The sequence below is a fragment of the Glossina fuscipes genome, unplaced genomic scaffold (genome assembly GCF_014805625.2).
Source record: "Glossina fuscipes isolate IAEA_lab_2018 unplaced genomic scaffold, Yale_Gfus_2 2, whole genome shotgun sequence".
Classification (NCBI taxonomy): Eukaryota; Metazoa; Arthropoda; class Insecta; order Diptera; family Glossinidae; genus Glossina; species Glossina fuscipes.
The window spans coordinates 15,676,117-15,696,007 of record NW_023998416.1 but is presented as its reverse complement, the minus strand read 5'-3'; the positions used below and the strand labels follow the sequence as shown (position 1 = coordinate 15,696,007).

The 19,891-nt window shown below is 32.8% G+C and overlaps 1 protein-coding gene across 4 annotated transcripts; it reads right to left on the bottom strand.

Annotated features, from left to right (window-relative positions):
- Nucleotides 1–1,493: 1,493 nt before the first annotated feature.
- LOC119634146 (carbonic anhydrase 2) lies at nt 1,494–17,357 on the bottom strand. Of its 4 annotated transcripts, none has more exons than XM_038028104.1 (4): nt 16,540–17,357; nt 16,066–16,418; nt 2,165–2,574; nt 1,494–2,096 (listed from the first exon to the last, which is right to left on the bottom strand). In XM_038028104.1, the coding sequence occupies exons 1-4, from the start codon at nt 16,566–16,568 to the stop codon at nt 1,734–1,736; spliced, it is 1,155 nt and encodes a 384-aa protein (XP_037884032.1). In that variant the 5' UTR covers nt 16,569–17,357; the 3' UTR covers nt 1,494–1,733. The 4 variants fall into 4 exon arrangements, with proteins under 4 accessions (XP_037884032.1, XP_037884033.1, XP_037884034.1 ...); XM_038028103.1 differs by having other exon boundaries at nt 1,503–2,096; nt 16,486–17,347; XM_038028105.1 differs by lacking the exons at nt 16,066–16,418; nt 16,540–17,357 and adding an exon at nt 10,242–10,579 and having other exon boundaries at nt 1,497–2,096.
- Nucleotides 17,358–19,891: the final 2,534 nt, after the last annotated feature.

The window sequence follows — 19,891 nt, the reverse complement described above, 5'->3', positions numbered from 1 at the left end:
TGATTAAACAGAAGACGTGTGACACGTATATGCGTAAATAAGGACTTTTCGAATGTGTTCCAATACGATCTCCAAGCAAAATATATCTTGTATCCTCAGTATATGAGATGTAAGTTACCTGAAAAGTTAACGAGCTTGAGATGGCAATCTAATCACAATCATTTGGTTGCGTCGACGCCTGTTTCAATGAAAATGAATAGAATTAAGTATCGGGCTGCCATTGTCTACGCAGTCTAAGCAATGGTGTTCGCAAGGAGAAATCGGCTCCAAGGTATATATTGTTTTCATTGTAATCACGAAAATTCCTTGTGTGATAAAATTTGTTTGTGTAAATTTAGTCGATATGCTAAGAAACCAAATTCTGAAAATGCAAAAACGAAATGTCCATTCACGCTTTACTTACGGATGCATATACCGACTGGCAAAAGATTAAGAACAGAACAACTCCCAGAACATTTCAGAGGTAAAACAAGTAGGAAAGTTATATACGGCGAAGACCGAGTCTCGCATACCTACGGTTTCTCTTTTCATGTTGTGTTCTTATATCACGATCTAAAGTTTCCCGAAAGCTCAATCATCGTAGAGACCGACCGACTTTTAAGGCACTTAAACGGAAATTCGTAACAAGAGCTACATGGCAGTATCCTCTTGATAGCCGATACCATTGACTATTTTTTTTCTCCTTCTTTTCACTTTCTACCCACCACATAAACGCTTGGTCCATTTTAGATTTTAATGTTCAGGAAATCGGGTTTTCCTCGGTAAACTCCTCAAGACATTTGTGCATTAAGTGCCCACCATAATTAACATATTTTATTGCGTTCTACTATCCAACTCCTTTCAGTTGATAGTTATACCGAAGGTATTTAGAAGGTATAAGAAGACATTTATCCACCAAGTCGTGATGTCTACAGCAATTAATTTAGAACTAGTACACTTAGCTTCTCGCATTCTACTCTCCAAGTGCTTTTATGTGATACTCATCATATCAACGGTATCGTAACGACAAAATTAGTTCACTTCGTCGTAACGTGGCGCATTAAAAATATATATTCTCATTATCTAACTATGTCCGTGCCAATTCTGACGTGGCGTTCGTCTTAAAGTAATGCGTAGCATGATGAACAAGTTCCTGATTGATTTTACCTTTAAGCAACGTTTGATTCCTCATTATGGTCTCCATACAATCAGAATTGATTGAAAGAAGCGACTTTCAATCAATGTTAAGATTTGAACGTAAGTTTTTTGATTATTATGGCCTATGTACAATATTTCACGTTTATGCGTAACCCTTATTTATATATATGTATATAAATGAATTTAAATTTGGAATAAAAACAATAATATATTTGAATTATTTGTGGGATTCTTATAAGTGACTGAGAGTCACATCGTGGCACAATTTGTTATAAAAAATCATGGCAAGATCAGGGTTAAAAATGTATATATATATAGCTTCAAGAAACTTCCGATTACCTATCAATTACAAATGCCTGCCAAAATAAAAGTACATCAGAAGGCGTCAAAACTGATAGATCGGCGCTGATATTTTAAAAACATTTAATTTTATTAATGACTAAATAATTAATATATAATGGGTGCATGCGTAACAAATTGCATTAGACGCTAAACATATACATAAAATCGATAATCTATAAAATTTCCAATATCAGCAAAGAAAAAAACTTCACAATTTACTCTCAAAAACCATAGGAGCAAGGGAACATTATCAGTTAATGCTCACCAAATTCACGTAATTCGCGATTGCCTAACGGCAAAGGCGGACGAAAATTATTAATTACTTTCCCATTTAATTCGTTGCAGGGACATTCTTCCTTAACGTCATAACAGTTAAGATCACGCATTGCTTCTAATTGATCGTTAGAAACTTCAATAGGCGTTTTGAAAACAATCCAGATTACACATTCCGAGCATGGCGGTGTCGTCAACGAGCCTTCATATGTCCAATAGGTAGTCACCGATGGTAATAATTTAGCAGGATCACAACCGTAAGGAAGAGTGACGCGATCACCTTTGTGTTTTATGAATCGCAAAAGATCAGTGATCCTGTTCATTTCAGAATTATGTTCGCCAGGCTGTAAAAAGAAAAACATAGTTTAATTTCTTGCAGAAATTGTCGTCAAGGATTTTACAAACAACTTACTGTTAGGAATACTCCCAGGACAGCTAAACCGTCAGGGGCGGAAGCTGCCTCACTGAAACTATTATATTTGCTTGTATTCCAATGAACCAAATGCAACTCGCCCGCATACGAAACGCCATCCACGGTATGTTCAGATCCCTTCCCATTTTCACAACCCCAATGACAATGAAATTGCTCCAATTTATATACGTTATCGAATAAAGGACCGCCGGTTAATTGCGACTGTGTGCCATCAACATCTACGCGCCAGCAATAGCCGGGATTAACCAGACTTTTCGTGTGCTCGGGTACATAGCGCCATTTCAATGGAGGTAATTCCCGTCCTCTTTTACAAATTCCGGTATTAATATCAACCGGAGATTGCCTCATGCCGGTTGCCTGAGGAAATTCCATAAACCATTTATCAGGACCTAAAAATAAAATCATTTTTTTTTGCAATTACATATAATACTATGCTCGGTTAGCTTAGAATAGTCTACGTATGTAATATTAATGAAGTTTGCTTTCAATGGAACTAAATTTGTTAGTACAGTAAGATAGAGATCGAGTAAAGATAGAGTAAATTCAATTTCAAATTTTTGCCAACACTGCGTAGATATGTAAATATGAGACCGGAATATTTGCATGAAAAATATGAACTCATTGTATGAGAACGAAAAAAAAAAATTTCATTCAAAGTATTGATCATCACTTACTCCCACTTGTCTGACACATTCTAAAAATCTTTCTATTTTGCGTTTAATACGTAGTTGAGGACAATACTTCACTCAATAAGTTCGCAGGATGACATACAGATATGAGATGGTCAATGACGAATCCATTTGATTTGTAGATAATACTAACTTTCAAATGTTTAACATTAGCTTTTAGTGACGCTACGCTGAAAATGCAGATTTTTGGATTGCTCTACAAAAACAAAATTAGCGCCATCAAACAACAAATTATAACTTGTAGTCTGATGGTTGGAACGTCACGAAATTTTGATACAAGTTTATTTGAAAGCTAGCACTATCTAAAAATCATATGAGTTCGTGAACATTGGCGATATGTCTACATGTCATCCTACGAACTTATTGAATGTCAATTTGCATTGCATTACTTTGCTGAAATAAAAGTGAAATAAAAAAATTTGCATAATGCACGATATAAATGCATTGATTGTATTCTCAGCGCTTTATTACTTCACGGAATCTGTGATTGATTGATATTTACATTATATATTTCAAAAAAGATTAATATACACATATACATGTGTGTGAGGGCCACAAGTTGCACTAATGCACTAATGTTTCATACTAAAATATTGAGAAAACAAAGATGTTCTCCTTCCATGAACTTAACGACATTAACAATTTGCGGTCATTAATGCATTTATAAACTTACGCACACGCATCCATGCGAACTCAACTTACGCAAAGGCAAAACGATTAATAAATTATTTTTAATAAAATCATAAATTTGTTTTTTGATGACGTGGCCACTAACCACTATTCATTTCATGCGAATATAAAAAAAACTTGCTTACGAAGGCTGTGCAAGGTTAATACCAAGTAATTTGTAGTTGTAAAAAATTACAGGTTGTAATATGAGATTTTAATTGCTACTATTTTTTTTTATTTATTTATTTATTTTTTTTTTTGCAATTATTATCACAGACTGGTTCAGAGACGTATTTCGATGCAACAAAGTATTAGATTTATGAGGCAGCGATAATAATAGCAATGGACTGAACAGGGAATCCTAAATTTAAGTTTATAAGGCCAACGCATTGCACCCTTCTTTAAAGAATGAATTAACAAAATCGCGAATCTTTGGCAACTTAAGCTTTTGTTGTCTTGTTGTAACTTCTAGAAATTCATCGAAGACTATTGTTCTTGATTATCTTAAGATTCGCATTCAATTGATCCGTCCATCTATCATTCCGATGTTCAACTGCTGACGATCAGAAAACTTGCGACAGAAAATTGAATGTTGACATATATATTCTTAGCTAATGGTTAGGAATAAAGTTTACAAATATGTTGCAGTCCTTAACCACGCCTGCCATAAACAAAATAGGTAGAAATATTACATTACCACCATTAAACATCCTACATCACTTCGTTCAATGCTATGTTATTCATATAACGGAGTAGTCAAAAAATAGGATCCGATTCGAATCAATTTCAATAGCTTTCATTCTTGAGCCAAAACATGTACATACTTTCACAAAAATATCTTAAAAATTGTTACCTATTGGTTGTACATGAGATATCCAAACGGACAGACAAGGTTAGATCGGTATAAGAAAAAGTGGCGTCAAGTCCTTTTGGGTGCTGCACAAACTTAACATACTCTTAAACCACAAGTGGTTTCGGATGTAACAACCATATCTTCTAACCTACGTTAAGCATTGATTTAAAACTCAGCTAAAACGTTTACAAAGGACATCCTATGTGGGAAAAAGTGTAATTGACGGCATCTAAGCGTTTAGATACGAAACCTGATACCAACTGAGACGGGCCCATATGAGATAATAATCTATAATTCTAGTCTATTGACTTAAAGGGTGGGTAACAAAAGATTCGCCTCAAGCCAATATCAGTTTATATATTAAGTTTGTAAGTAAAAGCAATTAAAGCAATAATACCTATAATAAACACTAGGAAATATTTTTCGGTTTAAAAGCAATTAATATATTCAATATGTAGTATTTTAAGCACGTGCTAAGTGGGTTAAAAAGCTCTTGAAATATTGAAACCACAAATGTATAAAAAATTGGTTACACAAAGCGACAAAATTTCACATGTTTCTAAACAAAGCCAGCTTTCAATAGATTATAGCCCAATGGATGAATCATTTTCGCTTTTGCTTTTCATAATCGACACAATGCGTAATAATAATAAGTGTTTGCCGGTAAAACGCAGAAAAAAATTCTTATTTTAAAATAAATCAAAGACGAGAAAGGAAAACTGATTATAGAAATGCATAACCATTTCAAGCATGATAGGTAAACTTCAGCTCAGTATATAGTTAAGAAGGTGAACTTTAACGAAGAATTTAAATGCCGTGAACGCTCTAATAGAACGGGTTGGGGGCTCGGATAAATAGGTTGAACACGAAACTACTAAGAAAAAAATTGTAAACTAAAGTCTTTATCTGTCCAAACGTACAGATATGATATGTATACATACCTATACATCTAACACATAAACACACATATATACCGTACATAATATACAGCGAACACTATTATCCTTAGCCTAAATTAGTCTAGCTCGCGTTCTAAACGAAGGATATACGAGCTTAAAATTAGGCACGGGCTTGAGTCCTCACAATGTATAGCCAATCGTATATTGATGTTACGATAAAGGAAAATTGAATACAACCATATCGTGGGCAAATCAAGAATAGACAGACAGAACACAATTGTTTTTTTTAAGTATTCGATAGCAACTGTGCGTCATAGGGAGAATTTTAAAATCGTATTCTATATGTTGAGACATGTATTTATGCCGTTATAGCACAAATCGATCAAATAAATATGACCATAGTTGTGATCGGTTGTCAGTTATAAAACACATAGCAGAAAATTCTTGCCTTTATGCAGTTGTAGTGCTGAGACGAGTAAGTCATACCTTCTACGTAGATAAATTGAGATGGCATGCAAGACTTGTAAATAGCCTAAGAAGAAAAGGTAGCAATGTTTTATTGCACCTCCTACACTCTGCCTGCAAGACAAGAGATTTTGAACTTCTGCACTTGATTTATGCAAAAGAGCGAAACACATGTTATACTTTGCCAACTTGTGAATAAACTAAAAGGATGAGATACGATAACAGAACATGTACAGCAGAATTGTTTTGCTCAGCGAAATGACATCATCACAGGTTAGCGTCTACATTGTTACTTTTTACATGGGCCTCAAATTTAATAAGCGGAGATTATGTTAAATGCACTCGAAAAAATTTCCAAGTTCCAGTGCACAACACTACATTCTTTCTTCTAATGACGTAATCTACTGCCTCCGTATTAGCTCTAAGGCTCTAAACCAAAAACAACACAACAGAAACAGAAGTAAGAGATATCTTCCAATCCTTTACTGCTGAGTTTTTTAGCTGCGGTTTTTTAAAGCGAACGTAATGAGAACATCCTTTCAATCACACAGTTGAATGATCGCCCTTTCAAAGTTAATAAAATCCAATAAGATTATCATTTTAGGTACTTAGTATGCAGCCAACCTATGCTAGCATATAAAGTAATCGTTTGCATCGCGAATTTGCCGAATAGGGTACGCACACGTATATGTAAATGATATCGCAAATAAATATTACAAAAGAATTTTAAAATAATTTCTGAAAGAGACTGATAAATAAAGTGGTTTTTATATGGCTTATGCTTCATGTCGTCAGTAACGACTATTCAGAAAGATTACAGAAGGCAATGATTGAGTGCAATTTATTTGGTTTAGATATTTATTTATTTTTTTTTTTTAACTTGAAAACAAAAATAAAAATTAAAAAATTTTATCAAAACATTTATAAATCAAAAGTTTTGACACATTGACAATTTAATGTGCACGGACTTTGAAAACGAGACTTTATTTAGATATCTTTTCTTTTCTTTTTTTTTTTCTTTTTTTTTTTTGCTCAATATCTTGAAATTTTATTTTTCTCTATAAAGCAATGGCAGCAAACAATTATACGGCAAGTGAGTGTGTGAAATATGCCAGGCATTAAAATCAGTTAAGGTGTCAACAAATAATAATGTAAGATATTGTCTAGCGGAAAAGTAGCTATCACAGCCATCACAATTGTTAGTATATATGTTACTTTTCATTCAATCATTCTTCTTCAGTCTAGACATAACTGTAAAGCGATAATCAATATTCTCACGTTCGCAATTTTGAAAAAGTAGAAGACAAGCCTTTCACGAACAAAAGGCCTTTTTTTAGGTGACCCTCACAATACCTTACCTTTTTCCATATATCGTATCGTATATGTTTTAAGTTGATCTGCACCCAAACAACATTAGAAAAAGGAAACTATTTTAACCCATAATTTCTAATAGGAACTATTCGGAGACTTTCTATCGACATTTCTCTTGCAATTTAAAAGGCGAAGATTATTCTCCGGTTAACCGGTTGATAGAAACTCAACAAAATACTTTGCAATTATTTTACATTATGTTGTGGCGATTTCTGTCAAACATTCATATCATCATTTCGCTCATTGTTTGCTCAAAAAAAAAAAACGAAAAGAATTTTAATTTTAGTTTATACAATTAATAAATTAAAAATATTATCACTTGTGATAAAAGGATGCATTAAGATTGTGCGAATGCATGGAACACGCAGAAAGACTTGAGGTAGACCCCCCCTTTTACTATACCGATCGATTCAGTTTCAGTTTCTACATAGATCCATGCTTGTTCATCTTCTGATTCGAACACTTGTACGAGCTTCGCTTTTAATATATCTGGCGGCAGATTCAAGAGTTGCATTAAGCAAAGTGTGGTAAGGTATAGAAGTGCCGACCTTGCTCTATTACAATAATTTTAAGTGTCTTAAATGGACGCAATTCTATCGGCGAGCAAACTTGGATAGTAATTACAACTTTTATGGCAAACTTAATATAAGACAAGCTAAAACATTATAGGCGGAAAGGACGACGATTAACTACCCTACAACGACTTGCTGTCTAAAAATAAGACCAAGTTTGCTAAATAAAGGTGTTTTTAACGCGTAACAAACATCAAACAGACAGACAAATATTGATTTCATAAGTGACTTTGCCTCGATTCGTACAATAAAGTCTTTTTGTCTGTTGCACACATCCGCGCACTTAACTTGATATACGCGCAACCAAAAAAAAAAAAAAATGTCGAATACCCAAACACCAACATCCTTCAGAGCCGCACCTAAACTGAAAAAGAAACGCATTTACTCACTGTTACTATATGACAATGGATGGAAGAGACAAAGCTTCAATGAAGACAGAGTCAATTCTGTAAATCGGTCTAATATTTCATTACATGGCGTGGCATGGCTAGGGCAGGGGAGATCTTGCAAAATTTGGAAGACCATGTCTAACCATAAATGAATAAACAGAAGAAATGATTTACTTTGCGCAAGATGCGACTCCATTTACTCAGGTACATTTTTAGCTTGTGAAGAACGTTATTTATATTCAAAGTTTATAGTATGAAGACTAGGCCGCATATATATATATACATTTTTTTTTTTTTGAAAATTAAAACAATTTCGAATGAATTGTAATTAATGCCATCTCCCTACGATATTTATTCATTAAACGCTTTTTTATCTGATTAAAATATTGACATAGGTATATAAAGTTGCTTAATATTTATTTATATTGATAATGTTACAAGATGAGAATGATAAGAAAGAGTGAATCTCTCAACGAAGTAAAATTTATATAAACGAAATTACTATAGAACGAAATTTTGTTTTTTTCTTTTTATTCATTTATTTCCTAATTTATATGAAAACAACGGTTGTACACATTTTATTGAGCGTTTAATATAATTGCATACACTGCAAGAAAAAGCTAAAGACTTACGCATGCCAGATGGCTATAGTTATTGTGTATAAAGATTTCTTTAGAAAAAGCTATTATTTTATTTTAATTATGACCATTTTTTTAAAAAAATATCTGTAAAAAGTAAAAAAAAAAAAAAAAAAAACGGCAATAAAATATATTGAATTAAATTTACGGAAACAGGTATATGCTAAGTCTTTCATTCCATTTGTAGCAATGGTATTAGATGATGAAACACAAGTTATCAGCAAAATTTATGAAAAGATTTCAGAGAATTCACAAAATTAATTGATCATAGAATATTAAGGAGGGTACACCACCGTAACAGGGTAAAAAAAATGATGATATAAGGAAAGGTAATAGAAATAAAAATACTTGAGGAGCTTAACTTGAATTAATAGAAAAAAAAAAAAAAACATTCAATTTGGAAACAATATTAAAAAATGGCAATACCGACGCCAGCCTCCGTGGACATTTTTCGCTTAAGGGGACCTTAGGGGAACATAGCAGCATAACTTGTTGAAATTTATATATTCGTTTAATCTAGATTTATGTAGCTAGGGAAATATGTAGGGATTTGCCCTGCGCCTGCGTACAACGTGTAAATGACGAGTGTTTACGTGAAAAAGTGCAATTATTTTTGACCGCAAAAAAAGGCACTCTTTTATTAATAAAAAATGTATCAATAAAATTATCGAAAAAATCCTACGTATATAACAAATGAAAATTGTTCGAGTTATGCTAAGTGTTGTTTTAAAAAAATGTGTTTTGAGAAAAACGCATTTAAAATTTTAACATGTGTGAGGGCATTGTCTTCTTATCATAATAAATTTGTTGTTATTTTTATTGTTATTCTATTAGTTGACAATTCCTTGGCTATGAAACTGCCCTTCCCAGTATTCTTCCAGTATTGCTTTCCATTCCATTTTCTCCACGATTTTTTCATCTAAACTGCCTCTTTTGCTGCATCGGTCAAAGACAGAATCGTCGGGACGGAATCTTTTATACCCGTCACACCGTTACCGTTTTTTCCACACACCAAAATTTTCATGCTCTATAATATGGAGTGGACGAGTGGATGATTTTTACTATTTTCAAAATAATAGTTTTTGTCGTAGAGGCATATGGGCATTGCAGGCGTGTCCATTCAAATTCTTTTGCAACTTTGTAGGCGATATCTTCATTTTCGCTAATCGAGAGAATGTTTACCACAAATACTGCAAACTTGCGAAAACAGACAGATGGGCAGATGAACAAGCGGACATGTTTAGATGCATTCCGAAATTCCAACGAATATGGGAACATCTCCTGAGTGATTGATCATATTTGAAAAAAAAATAACATATATTTAGATCTTGCCTCCTCAAACGAATGAATGAAGAGAGCTACGCAAAAAGTGATTCTAAATCAATTCTTCTTGTAAAAGGCTGGTCTGTTCCAAATCCTTGTAAGTGTTTGCTAAATATTCGCTTCAACTATCCCAAGTTCATCGAGATGCTGTATATATATATATATCTTATCAAATATAATATACTCACGTTACAAGTGAGTCGTGCAAAAGAAGTCAATGATTTGATATATAATTACTTCAAGTAGCGACTAGCAAATGTTCAAAACGAGCTGAAATTAGTTTTGTTATTTTATTTTGCAAATATCACCATTTGTTATTCACACGTTCTGATATATAATTTCGTAATATAATTAATTGCATATTAATTGAATTTTTTTTTTTTTTTTGTTTTTTTTTTTTAGAATTTTGCCGACATGCTTTGTCAACATTGAAAGCCGCACTGTACGAAGTAGTTATAAACAAAACTTAGACATGCCTCCTTTCTCTTTCACTTTCAGCTTTCAGCTTTCCTTCCGTATTTGTTTCGTTTACTTCTCTACGCTATAGCTTAGTCCCAACCATTTAACGTGTAGAATGAGGTTATATTAATAAAGTGATCGTGTTTTTGCTTTTTTTGTTTTTTTTTTTATTCGTTAAACCATTGCTTAATATTATAATTTCAATAAATGCAGGAAATTAAATTTTATTGTTTTTAGTTGTTGTGCAAATAATCAAGCACCACAGTCCGCAAGTACATGCACACAGATATTGTGATTTGTGGGTTTTGCGTGTGAATCCCAAATCAAAATAACGGATACATTTTTCGTCATCAACTAATTTAAATATAAGCTGAGCTTCTTATTACATTTCCTAATTTGCATTAAAAACGCATACACTTAGGTGTCATTTAACGCTACTTGTACTAAAAAAAAAACAGTTGCTTCTATTGGATGAAAAAAAAAAATAAACATTTTAACAATTAGATTCTTTGAACGTGAGTTAACTGGAATATTGCCTTTATTTGATGATCGACATATCTCACGAAGAACGTAATAAGCATTGTACTGAAATTTTTTTTTACAGTATGAGTTGCTCGACTTTATTACACTTCACACCACTTGTGGTACAATTAATGGTATATTAAATTTACACGGATTCATGTAACACTCAAATGTGTCTGTCCATCTATCCGTCTGTCGTCCCTGCAACATGCAAATTCTAGAATATTACAAGGAAATTTCATTTTGGTCCAAGGACTAACCCCAATTGAATGTCCACTATTACGACCATTCCTCATATAACGCCCTATCTTTCAAAAGTTCTTAATGAAAAATAATTTCAATACTGAAAATTTCTCGACAAACATCGCTCAGCAATTCTATTTCGGGATTCCAAGTTGATGTGAAATATTTCAATTAGATAGGGCGCCCGTAGTAAACTTAGATCGCCTTATTTTATATTTAAGTCAATATTTTACGTCCCTTAGATGTGTAGGGCCGCTTATGAATAGTGAGACCTTATATGACAGAAAAATTTAGTTTATAACATTTTATGGCGAAAATACGTGAAGAATAATGAACTCTTGCAGAAAAAAAAAAAAAATTATTTTACACCATTTCAATTTATACTCTGGGCACTCTTCACCATAAGGGCTTTCGTGACCAGATGGGCTTTACCTGCAAACAAGGTGTATTATCGCATAGGTGAATGAGAAATTGTACTAGATAAAGTTGTGCAACGTATTGATTAGTCGACCTTGCCCGATTAAAATGTTTGTATTTAGTTTGTTTACGGAACGATTTTACCGGCATAAGAAAAGGAAGTTAAAGATGGATAGTTTGATTAATCATAAATCGCAAAGTAGACAAATTGTTTCTAAATGATTCCATTCAATCGTTAATTTCTTCTCGCTAACGTTCTGAATTCATTTTGTGATATCCGTACTCGATCTCTCCAATAATTCTATTGTTAGATATGTTGTTATATAATTCTCGCTTATATTGAAGTATTTCCATATCGTGTCAGATACTTTTTGCAAATTTTCTTTCTCTTTCATTTTTGCATTGAACCTTAAAAAGCTAAGGCGAAAATTTATGATTACGAAGTTGGTAAGAGGGTCAGTACTGGCATGGCTCTGGACATAAACAGAATGAAATATATCAAAGAACGAGTTTTCGGAATCGGAAAAAAAAAATTCCTATATCTTGTTGTTGTCGTCACTAATATTAGATGACAATGTTCGTAATTCTTGCGCATTCATACGCAACTTACGGTAGATATTGCTGTAGCCTGACAAAATACGTTAGCAACATCTTGTTAAAGTACTTAAGAAAGGCAGAAAAATAAATTAAAATTTAAATACTTTCATTCATTTGTTAGAAGCCCTATAAAGCGTCATATGTCACTTTGTGCACCCAATGTTAATAATTACGTTATGGGTTAACGGTAAGTGCTAAATACGAATAGATTTTTATTTTATTATTATACCGTTTCTTTTCTTCTAACCTTTCGTTTTAATTCAATTTTAATTTAAAATAAATTAAAGCAAAGTAAATAAAAAGAAAAAAAAGAAAAAAAGTCTATAGCAATGGTTTTTGCTTTGTTTTGTTTTCATTCTATTTAATTTCCTTTAAACTCTTTCATCATGCGTGCATTTACTTGGTTGTTTACTTTTGACATTGTAGAGTAAAAATACTTTGATCTCTGCTGCCTAATTTTTATTTAAACTTATACGTATACATATAATAGATATGTAATATATACATAGATATGTTTTTTTTTTTTTTTTTTTTTTTTTTTCATTTTGAATATATGCCAATAATTCGTAAACAAATGAAAATATTTTCTGGCCTTCTTTTCATCAACAAAGTCATCGATATCACACAATAGTTTTCCAGAATATTCAAAACCTTAATTGAAGGATATGTACATTTTTACGAATTCATAAGGAAAATGTTTACCATTCGTCGGACAAGGTTGTTACCAAAGTAAGTCGTGCGGATGTATGCAACACCAACAGAAGGAGTTTAGCTAGACCCCATCTACATTATATGGATCGTGCCAGAATCACTGTGTGTCGGTCCGTCTTGTTTTCTTTTCTTCAACCTACAAGTCGCAATTGTTGGAATATTTTGATGAACAATTAGTAGCACTAAAGTGTTTTCGCCAAACGACGAACTTCGTTGAGAATGCTTCGGATTGGATCACCTTCTCACATCCCGGCGTCATTTTGAAAAGTATGCGTGACTGTTGGATGGTGCATTGTACTTAATGGTGGGCCGTGGTCCACTATAGCATTTTCTCTTGTTTAGTTTCGCTAATTCTCTTCATATTGTCTGCATAAATTCTTTTAAAGCTTAGTTAAGCAATAAAGGCAACCGATCCTTTGGTAAAAAATTTTTAAAATCATAAAAATGTCCAAATAAATATTTTATTCAATTCGACATAACATGTCTTCAACTGCATAAAGATTGAACTTTCCAAAAGCTTAAATAAAGTTCAATACTAAAGATTTTCAATTACACTACGCATGCGCTAAGCATTCGGGAAACAACTCTGTATTTGTTAAAATGAAATTTACCTCAAATTCTTCTGTATCTGTGAGTGAAAATCAATTTTCATTCAATCAAAATTTGACTCTAAACTAATCATCTGCATCTTCAGTTATGTAATAAAAATTGTCCATCGTTTTTGTTGATAACTATTCATCCTATCACTGTTTTTAGACTTTTTTCTCATATTATTTAATGTTTTGCCATAATGTGCGGCCGAGACAAGGATTTTCATAATAGTTAAGATAGAATGAAATGAAAGAATCTTAGCTTACGTGCATCCTTACGAAACCTTAACTATGAAAATGTAAAAATACCGAAGAGGTGTTAAAAATTTCCGAGATATATAGGGCTTTCTAAATTTTCTTTTTTCTGTATTCATCAACATAGGTTTGCGGGACATGCATTAACTCTGACAAAATGCTTGCCAATGTTCCAGGAACTCTACGCAGTATTAGTTTCAAATTTTGAAACAATCTGAACATGCTCGCCTGTTTGTCTGTCGTTTGCAAGCATTCTTTTCATCCGAAATATTAAAATATCAGACCCAAATTTGGCGAAAATTATGAAAAGCAGTCAGATTGGTAGTGAAAAGGGCCGACTAGATCAAAGGGGATGCCTATAATGCAACAGACAAAGTCAATACATCTCTGTTTTTAGAAGCAGAAAATTTATATTCTTCAGACATTGCCAATGAAACATTCAACGATTCAGCGGCAATAATGTCCACCGGAATTCTACGAGCGGTCGAAAGAGTGGAAGAAATGGGTAAAATCATTTTTAGATTATAAACTATCGAAATTTCATTCATTTAAGATAAAGATGTTCGGGTAAAGACAATTCGAAGAAAGCCGTATATAACTTATTTTCATCTCTTCTCTTTGATTCTAAGTAAACAGATTTTGTTTTCCTTGGAAAAGAATTTGATAAATAATATATATATATATACATATATATTACTTAACATTTGAAGTATGTACAAAGATAACGAAAAGCAGTTAAACAAACGGCGAGACAAGTCCTGAATACCCAGTTTAGCTTTAATTTTAAGATGTTCCCGCCAAGTTAAAAGTTATGTGTATATATATACATATATATATATATATATATATATATATATTTTTTTTTTTTTTAATATAAACCAATCACTCAAAGAACGATTCCCTTGTTCGTGTAACATGGTGATTCTTAGAAAGAAGAGAGAAAAAAAAAGGAGAATTAGTTAGACGGCGTCCGCAGCTTAGTGGATATGTTGGTGTTATGCTTTAACTGGCGAAGTACTCATTAGTAGCTAAAATCAAAGCAAACCCCCTATCGAATTTGAGATTTGAACCGATGAATACTGACTTGATAGTCACGAATCTTCCCTATTAGGCTACTCAGGCTAAATTATTTATATCATTTAAATATCGTAGATTATCGAGATATTTATTTTAAAAATTCGTCTATGATGGATCAGTATATTTGCTTAAGTTTCACACGAAAATTATTCCAAATTACGGATGTTAAATAAACTATCACGGGCAAGGCGGACATAGGTAATACATCACTCATTGTCTAAAAATCATATGAATTCGTCAATAATGGCGGCGTGTATATGTTATCCTAAGAATTTTCCTAAAAGTTTTTTAAATTTTGCGTTCTTTAAATGTTTAGAAAACTAAAATATTGTATTTGTAATGGGAAAAATATTTGTATTGTAAGGGAAGGACAATTACTCTGCGAGAAAAAAATTTCAGTGTAATGGTCATCAAATATTCATTTATTTGTGTAAGCATTGTACTTATATCTGATGTTGATTAAAAATCAAGATATTCTGAAGTGTAGTTCAGAGAATTGCATACGAAATAATACAAGTTAGTATAAATTTATCCATTAATATAAATTGATGGAATTTCTATTTTTTTTTATTTTTTTTATTTTTTTTTTTTTTGATTTCTTAAGAATAAACAGCAATTATTAAGACTTTCGAAGAATTTCGAACAGTTTTTTTGTGACTGCAAAAAGTGAAACGCAAACGATTTCTACGTAAAGCTGATAAACCGGTATTGCAACAGATGACTCTCAGCTTAATATGATTATGATCTTACGAGATCACGAGACTTGCATTAAATTATTTTAATGCAATATAGTAAATAGTAAATAAACGAATAAATTTAATTATTTCCTATGAATACGAAGAAAGCCTTAACTGCTAAAGCAGGTGACTTTAGAAAATCCAGTTGAACTTTAAAATCAATAGTAGCAACAATGTGAAGTGTAACTGACAATTAAACGAACGTGCTTCAATGCGAAGAAAATAAAAAAAAAAAAAAAACATAAAACAACAACAATGTTTTTGTAAAACAATCTAATGCGGAAACTGAAGCTGCAATCATCTCAGAGATGTAAAAGCATTAACAAAACTATCTTTTTGTTTTTCGCAATTTTCATTAAACGATCGCTTTATTACACCGTAAATAAAATCTGATATTCGCTTACCATTTTCCTGAGTATAGCCCCAGCGATGCGATGAATTCATGATTTCTTGTAAGCGAACTCTTAATGCAATTCCAAATCCAAATGATTGGACAAAAATTATTAAATTATTTCTGACAAAATACAAGCAAATCACACAAAATCGTTGAAGAGAATTTGCGCGAAATTCAAACGCGTTATTTAGACGAGCCTCGAGATTCGTTCGTTTTAGTTGACTTGTAATGACAATTGCAATTGATTCGCATGGAATTAAAAATTTCAAACCTACCGAACAGTTAGTCTGCCAAGTGAAGACTGAAAATCGAAACGTTCTGTATAGAACAGAAAACAACAGTGAAAAGTGCGAGACATATAAACTGAAAGAAAAAAATAAAAAAAAAAATAAAATTACAAACGAAAAAAAAAAAAAAAAAAAACTGTTACTCTTGTTTGCTGTCGCTGCGGTTGGGTTTACTGTTTATTGTTATTGTTACGTACCGCAATCGACGGCGGGAATGCACTGCCATTTCATTTGATAATGTTGAGCGAATGAGTGCCGGCTGATTATCGGAGCAATATTAACGTCAACGAATGCAGCAATGCAGCCAGACTAAGCTAAGCGAGGCCAGACTTTCGATTCCATGAGATTTTTGAAAAGACAACGAAATCGCTTTCATCTCCCAACCAATACAAGCATACATCAGTCAGTCAGTTAGTTAGTCGGTCAGTCATTTTTTCACCTTCAATGCGCTATGTTGGGAATGCTTTGCTTTATGGCAAAAATTTAGTTTTTGCTTTATCACTTTCGATCACGATATCATATCGATTTTTATTAAAATGCATTTTTTTTGTTTTTTTTCTAATAGAAAAATAACCATTTTTTTAAACGAATATCACTTATGACTGTCTGTCTGTGCATTTAACACGATATATACGTAATGCATAGTCAACGATGTAATAAAAATTTATAATATCTTTTATATTTGCCTAATGCAATTCAAATAATAATAATAACGTGACCGTTAATATATGAGAAACGTCATTTGACTTTCTATTACATTATCTTACATCGCTTTACGAATTTTTTATGGCAATCATTCTTAGATTAGTTCACAGATTTCTAATTTACACATCCATACATCATTTACGATTGTTCGGATTGTTATTCAGCGGCGCATTTTTCAAATCGGTCTCTCTTCTATAAAACTGTTATGATACGATGATCAATAATTTCCGGGACTAAATAGGAAAACAACAATTTTTTTCCTTTTTCTTTTTACAATGCTAACATTATGTAATTGTTTCCATGTATTTCATCTATAGCGCAAGGCGCTCTTTGCATCAATTCTACTTTGAAGTTTAATTTTAATTTAGTTTTGGTCTCAGTTTCTAGATAAACCGAGGTAGCGTCCAAATTTCACTTTATTCATCAACACAATCTCCTTCAGTCAGGTCGACGGGGCTTTCTATAGTTCGATTTTCAGACAATAACTTTATCATAATTTTCATCCTTTTGAAATTTCCAAACATATAATAGCCGTCGGGAGCCACAACTGCAGAATGCAGTGGGTATGACAGCAATGCGAACTTTAATTCATGCAAATTTTGCCATTGCAGCCATCGACTTTCGACACAGTGTTTTTCTTCCTGCGTGAGTCAACGCGCTTCCCATTTAAGAACCAACTTCTTCGTGTCCATATCCTCACGGAAACTAGCGCATACACTGCTTCTTGGTACTTGTGATATGTAAGCCATCTTCTGTGATTTCATTTTTCATCTAGGGAAAATAATTTTCATCATTTTTTTCGACAATTTATGGCGTAATTTTCTATTGTGGGCGTTCACTGCGTTGAAGAGCATCAGTATCCGGCCGATTTCATTCAAGATCAACAAATCAACTATAAATTCTTCTTTTGGACGAAGCAGAGCCGCCTTAACACTTTCCAGGACAATACGGATTTTCCTCGCCATTATCGACCAGCAAAACGCAATATATGAGCAACACGAGAAATTTGGTTCGAAACGTTCAAAAATTTCAAAGTCGAACATTAGAGATGATGGCTGTGTCATGTGGTGATACATCGGTCAACTATTACCGAAATAAAATGAAACTGAGAAGTGCAGCTATAAATATTATTTACAAATATATATTAACTTTCAACATCCGGAAATTTTTTTTATATATTTTCGATATGATCGATCACTCAGAGAATGTCCCTTATGTGCGTAAAACGATGATGATCAGAAAGAAGTAAAGAAGGTTAAAAAGATAATGAGACGGTCGTAGCCGAGTGGGTGTGTGCTCGATCGGTAAGTGTCATGCCTTTACGGACTGAGCATTTACTATAGCTTCGCCCAAAGTAAACTCGATTGTACTGAGATTTGAAATTGCGAAAACGATGATGATCAGAAAGAAGTAAAGAAGGTTAAAAAGATAGTGAGACGGTCGTAGCCGAGTGGGTGTGTGCTCGACCGATAAGTGTCACGCTTTTACGGACTGAGCATTTACTATAGCTTCGCTCAAAGTAAACTCGATTGTACTGAGATTTGAAATTGCGAAGCCTGACTTGACTGGTAGGTGCGATTCCTTCCATTCGGCTACTTTTGCGGATATACCCGTGAAGCGAATACGTTCTGTATTGATGCGATATAAAAATCAATTCGTTTGCCTTAATCCCCGCCCTCCGCTCCTTCCCCCTACTACCTTTAATATTAAGAAAGAAATTTCTTCTAATTCCCGCCATTTCTTAAGGCGCCAAAAACCTATTATTCTCTTACGTGTTAATTTAATGAAATATTTTTACAAATTCAAATGTTTCCCATAACAATTAGCAATGGGTACGTGTTAACTTGCCTAAATTCTTTACAGAAAAAAATGTAGATTCGGTATGTCATCTCTGTAGTAACTAAAGTAAAAAGTTCCCTCTCATCTCTAATTTTACTGATCTTAGTATTGCCTATGCTGCAAACTAGGGTAGCAATGGTGGAAATCGAAGAACGCTTACCGCATTTATAGGCGTATAACGATATGTTTGCATTAATTTTCAGTTTAGTGGAAGAGATTATCCTCCTTTTTATGTGAAGACCGTGCTTAATGCTATCAATAAGATTTTACGATCGTATTCGTACGATACGCCATGTAATATGAAGATCATGTAGAGAACTTTTAATCATTTTAGAAGAATTTGTATGCAGAGCACTTTAAATTATATATATATATATATATATAATGCAGATACGGATGACTTTAGGCAAAAAGTTGACATGTGCAGATTGGTAAAAAAAATAAAAATAAAAGCAAACTTTGTTATTCGACATATTTTTTATAAACGCCGCTACGTGCTTGTACTATGTTATATTTTTCAGATGTTTGCAAAAAAATGTTGTACGCCTCTGCAGCGATTGACAATATCTGTTTGCTTAGTTTATATCATGATTATGATCTCAAAACTTTACTTGGTTTTCATGTTTTTTCTTATCGTGATAGAAAACCAATAAATTCCAACAATAACACTAATTTTCCCCTTTTCATAAACATAAACTGTGTCATCGAAATCTTAGATTATTTGGTTCACAACTTTAACTGGACTTTACTCTTTCCCCTAACTTGATAGCTTAACCAAAAAATGAATGCCAAAAATTTGAGGAACATGACGAGGAATACTAAAATGGTTTTTAATTTACCGATGAAATATAAAAATCTGAACTTACATACGATATGTACAATACAATATGCGAATGGACCTGCATTCTATCCAGAAATCCCGTAAATAGTATATCAAAATTTTTGGTAAATGTGTATGAAAACTCGTTTCCAATTGAATGCAAATTCTTGATTGTCTTTAGCTTA

What these genes read in the sequence shown, in the direction of transcription:
- LOC119634146 (XM_038028103.1), bottom strand. Translation starts at nt 16,568, where the DNA reads ATGGCAGTGCATTCCCGCCGTCGATTGCGGTACGTAACAATAACAATA. An exon ending in CGCAGCGACAGCAAACAAGA is followed by an intron (nt 16,419 to 16,485) that starts GTAACAGTTTTT and finishes TTTTTCTTTCAG; the next exon opens with TTTATATGTCTCGCACTTTT. An exon ending in GGGCTATACTCAGGAAAATG is followed by an intron (nt 2,575 to 16,065) that starts GTAAGCGAATAT and finishes TTTTATTTTTAG; the next exon opens with GTCCTGATAAATGGTTTATG.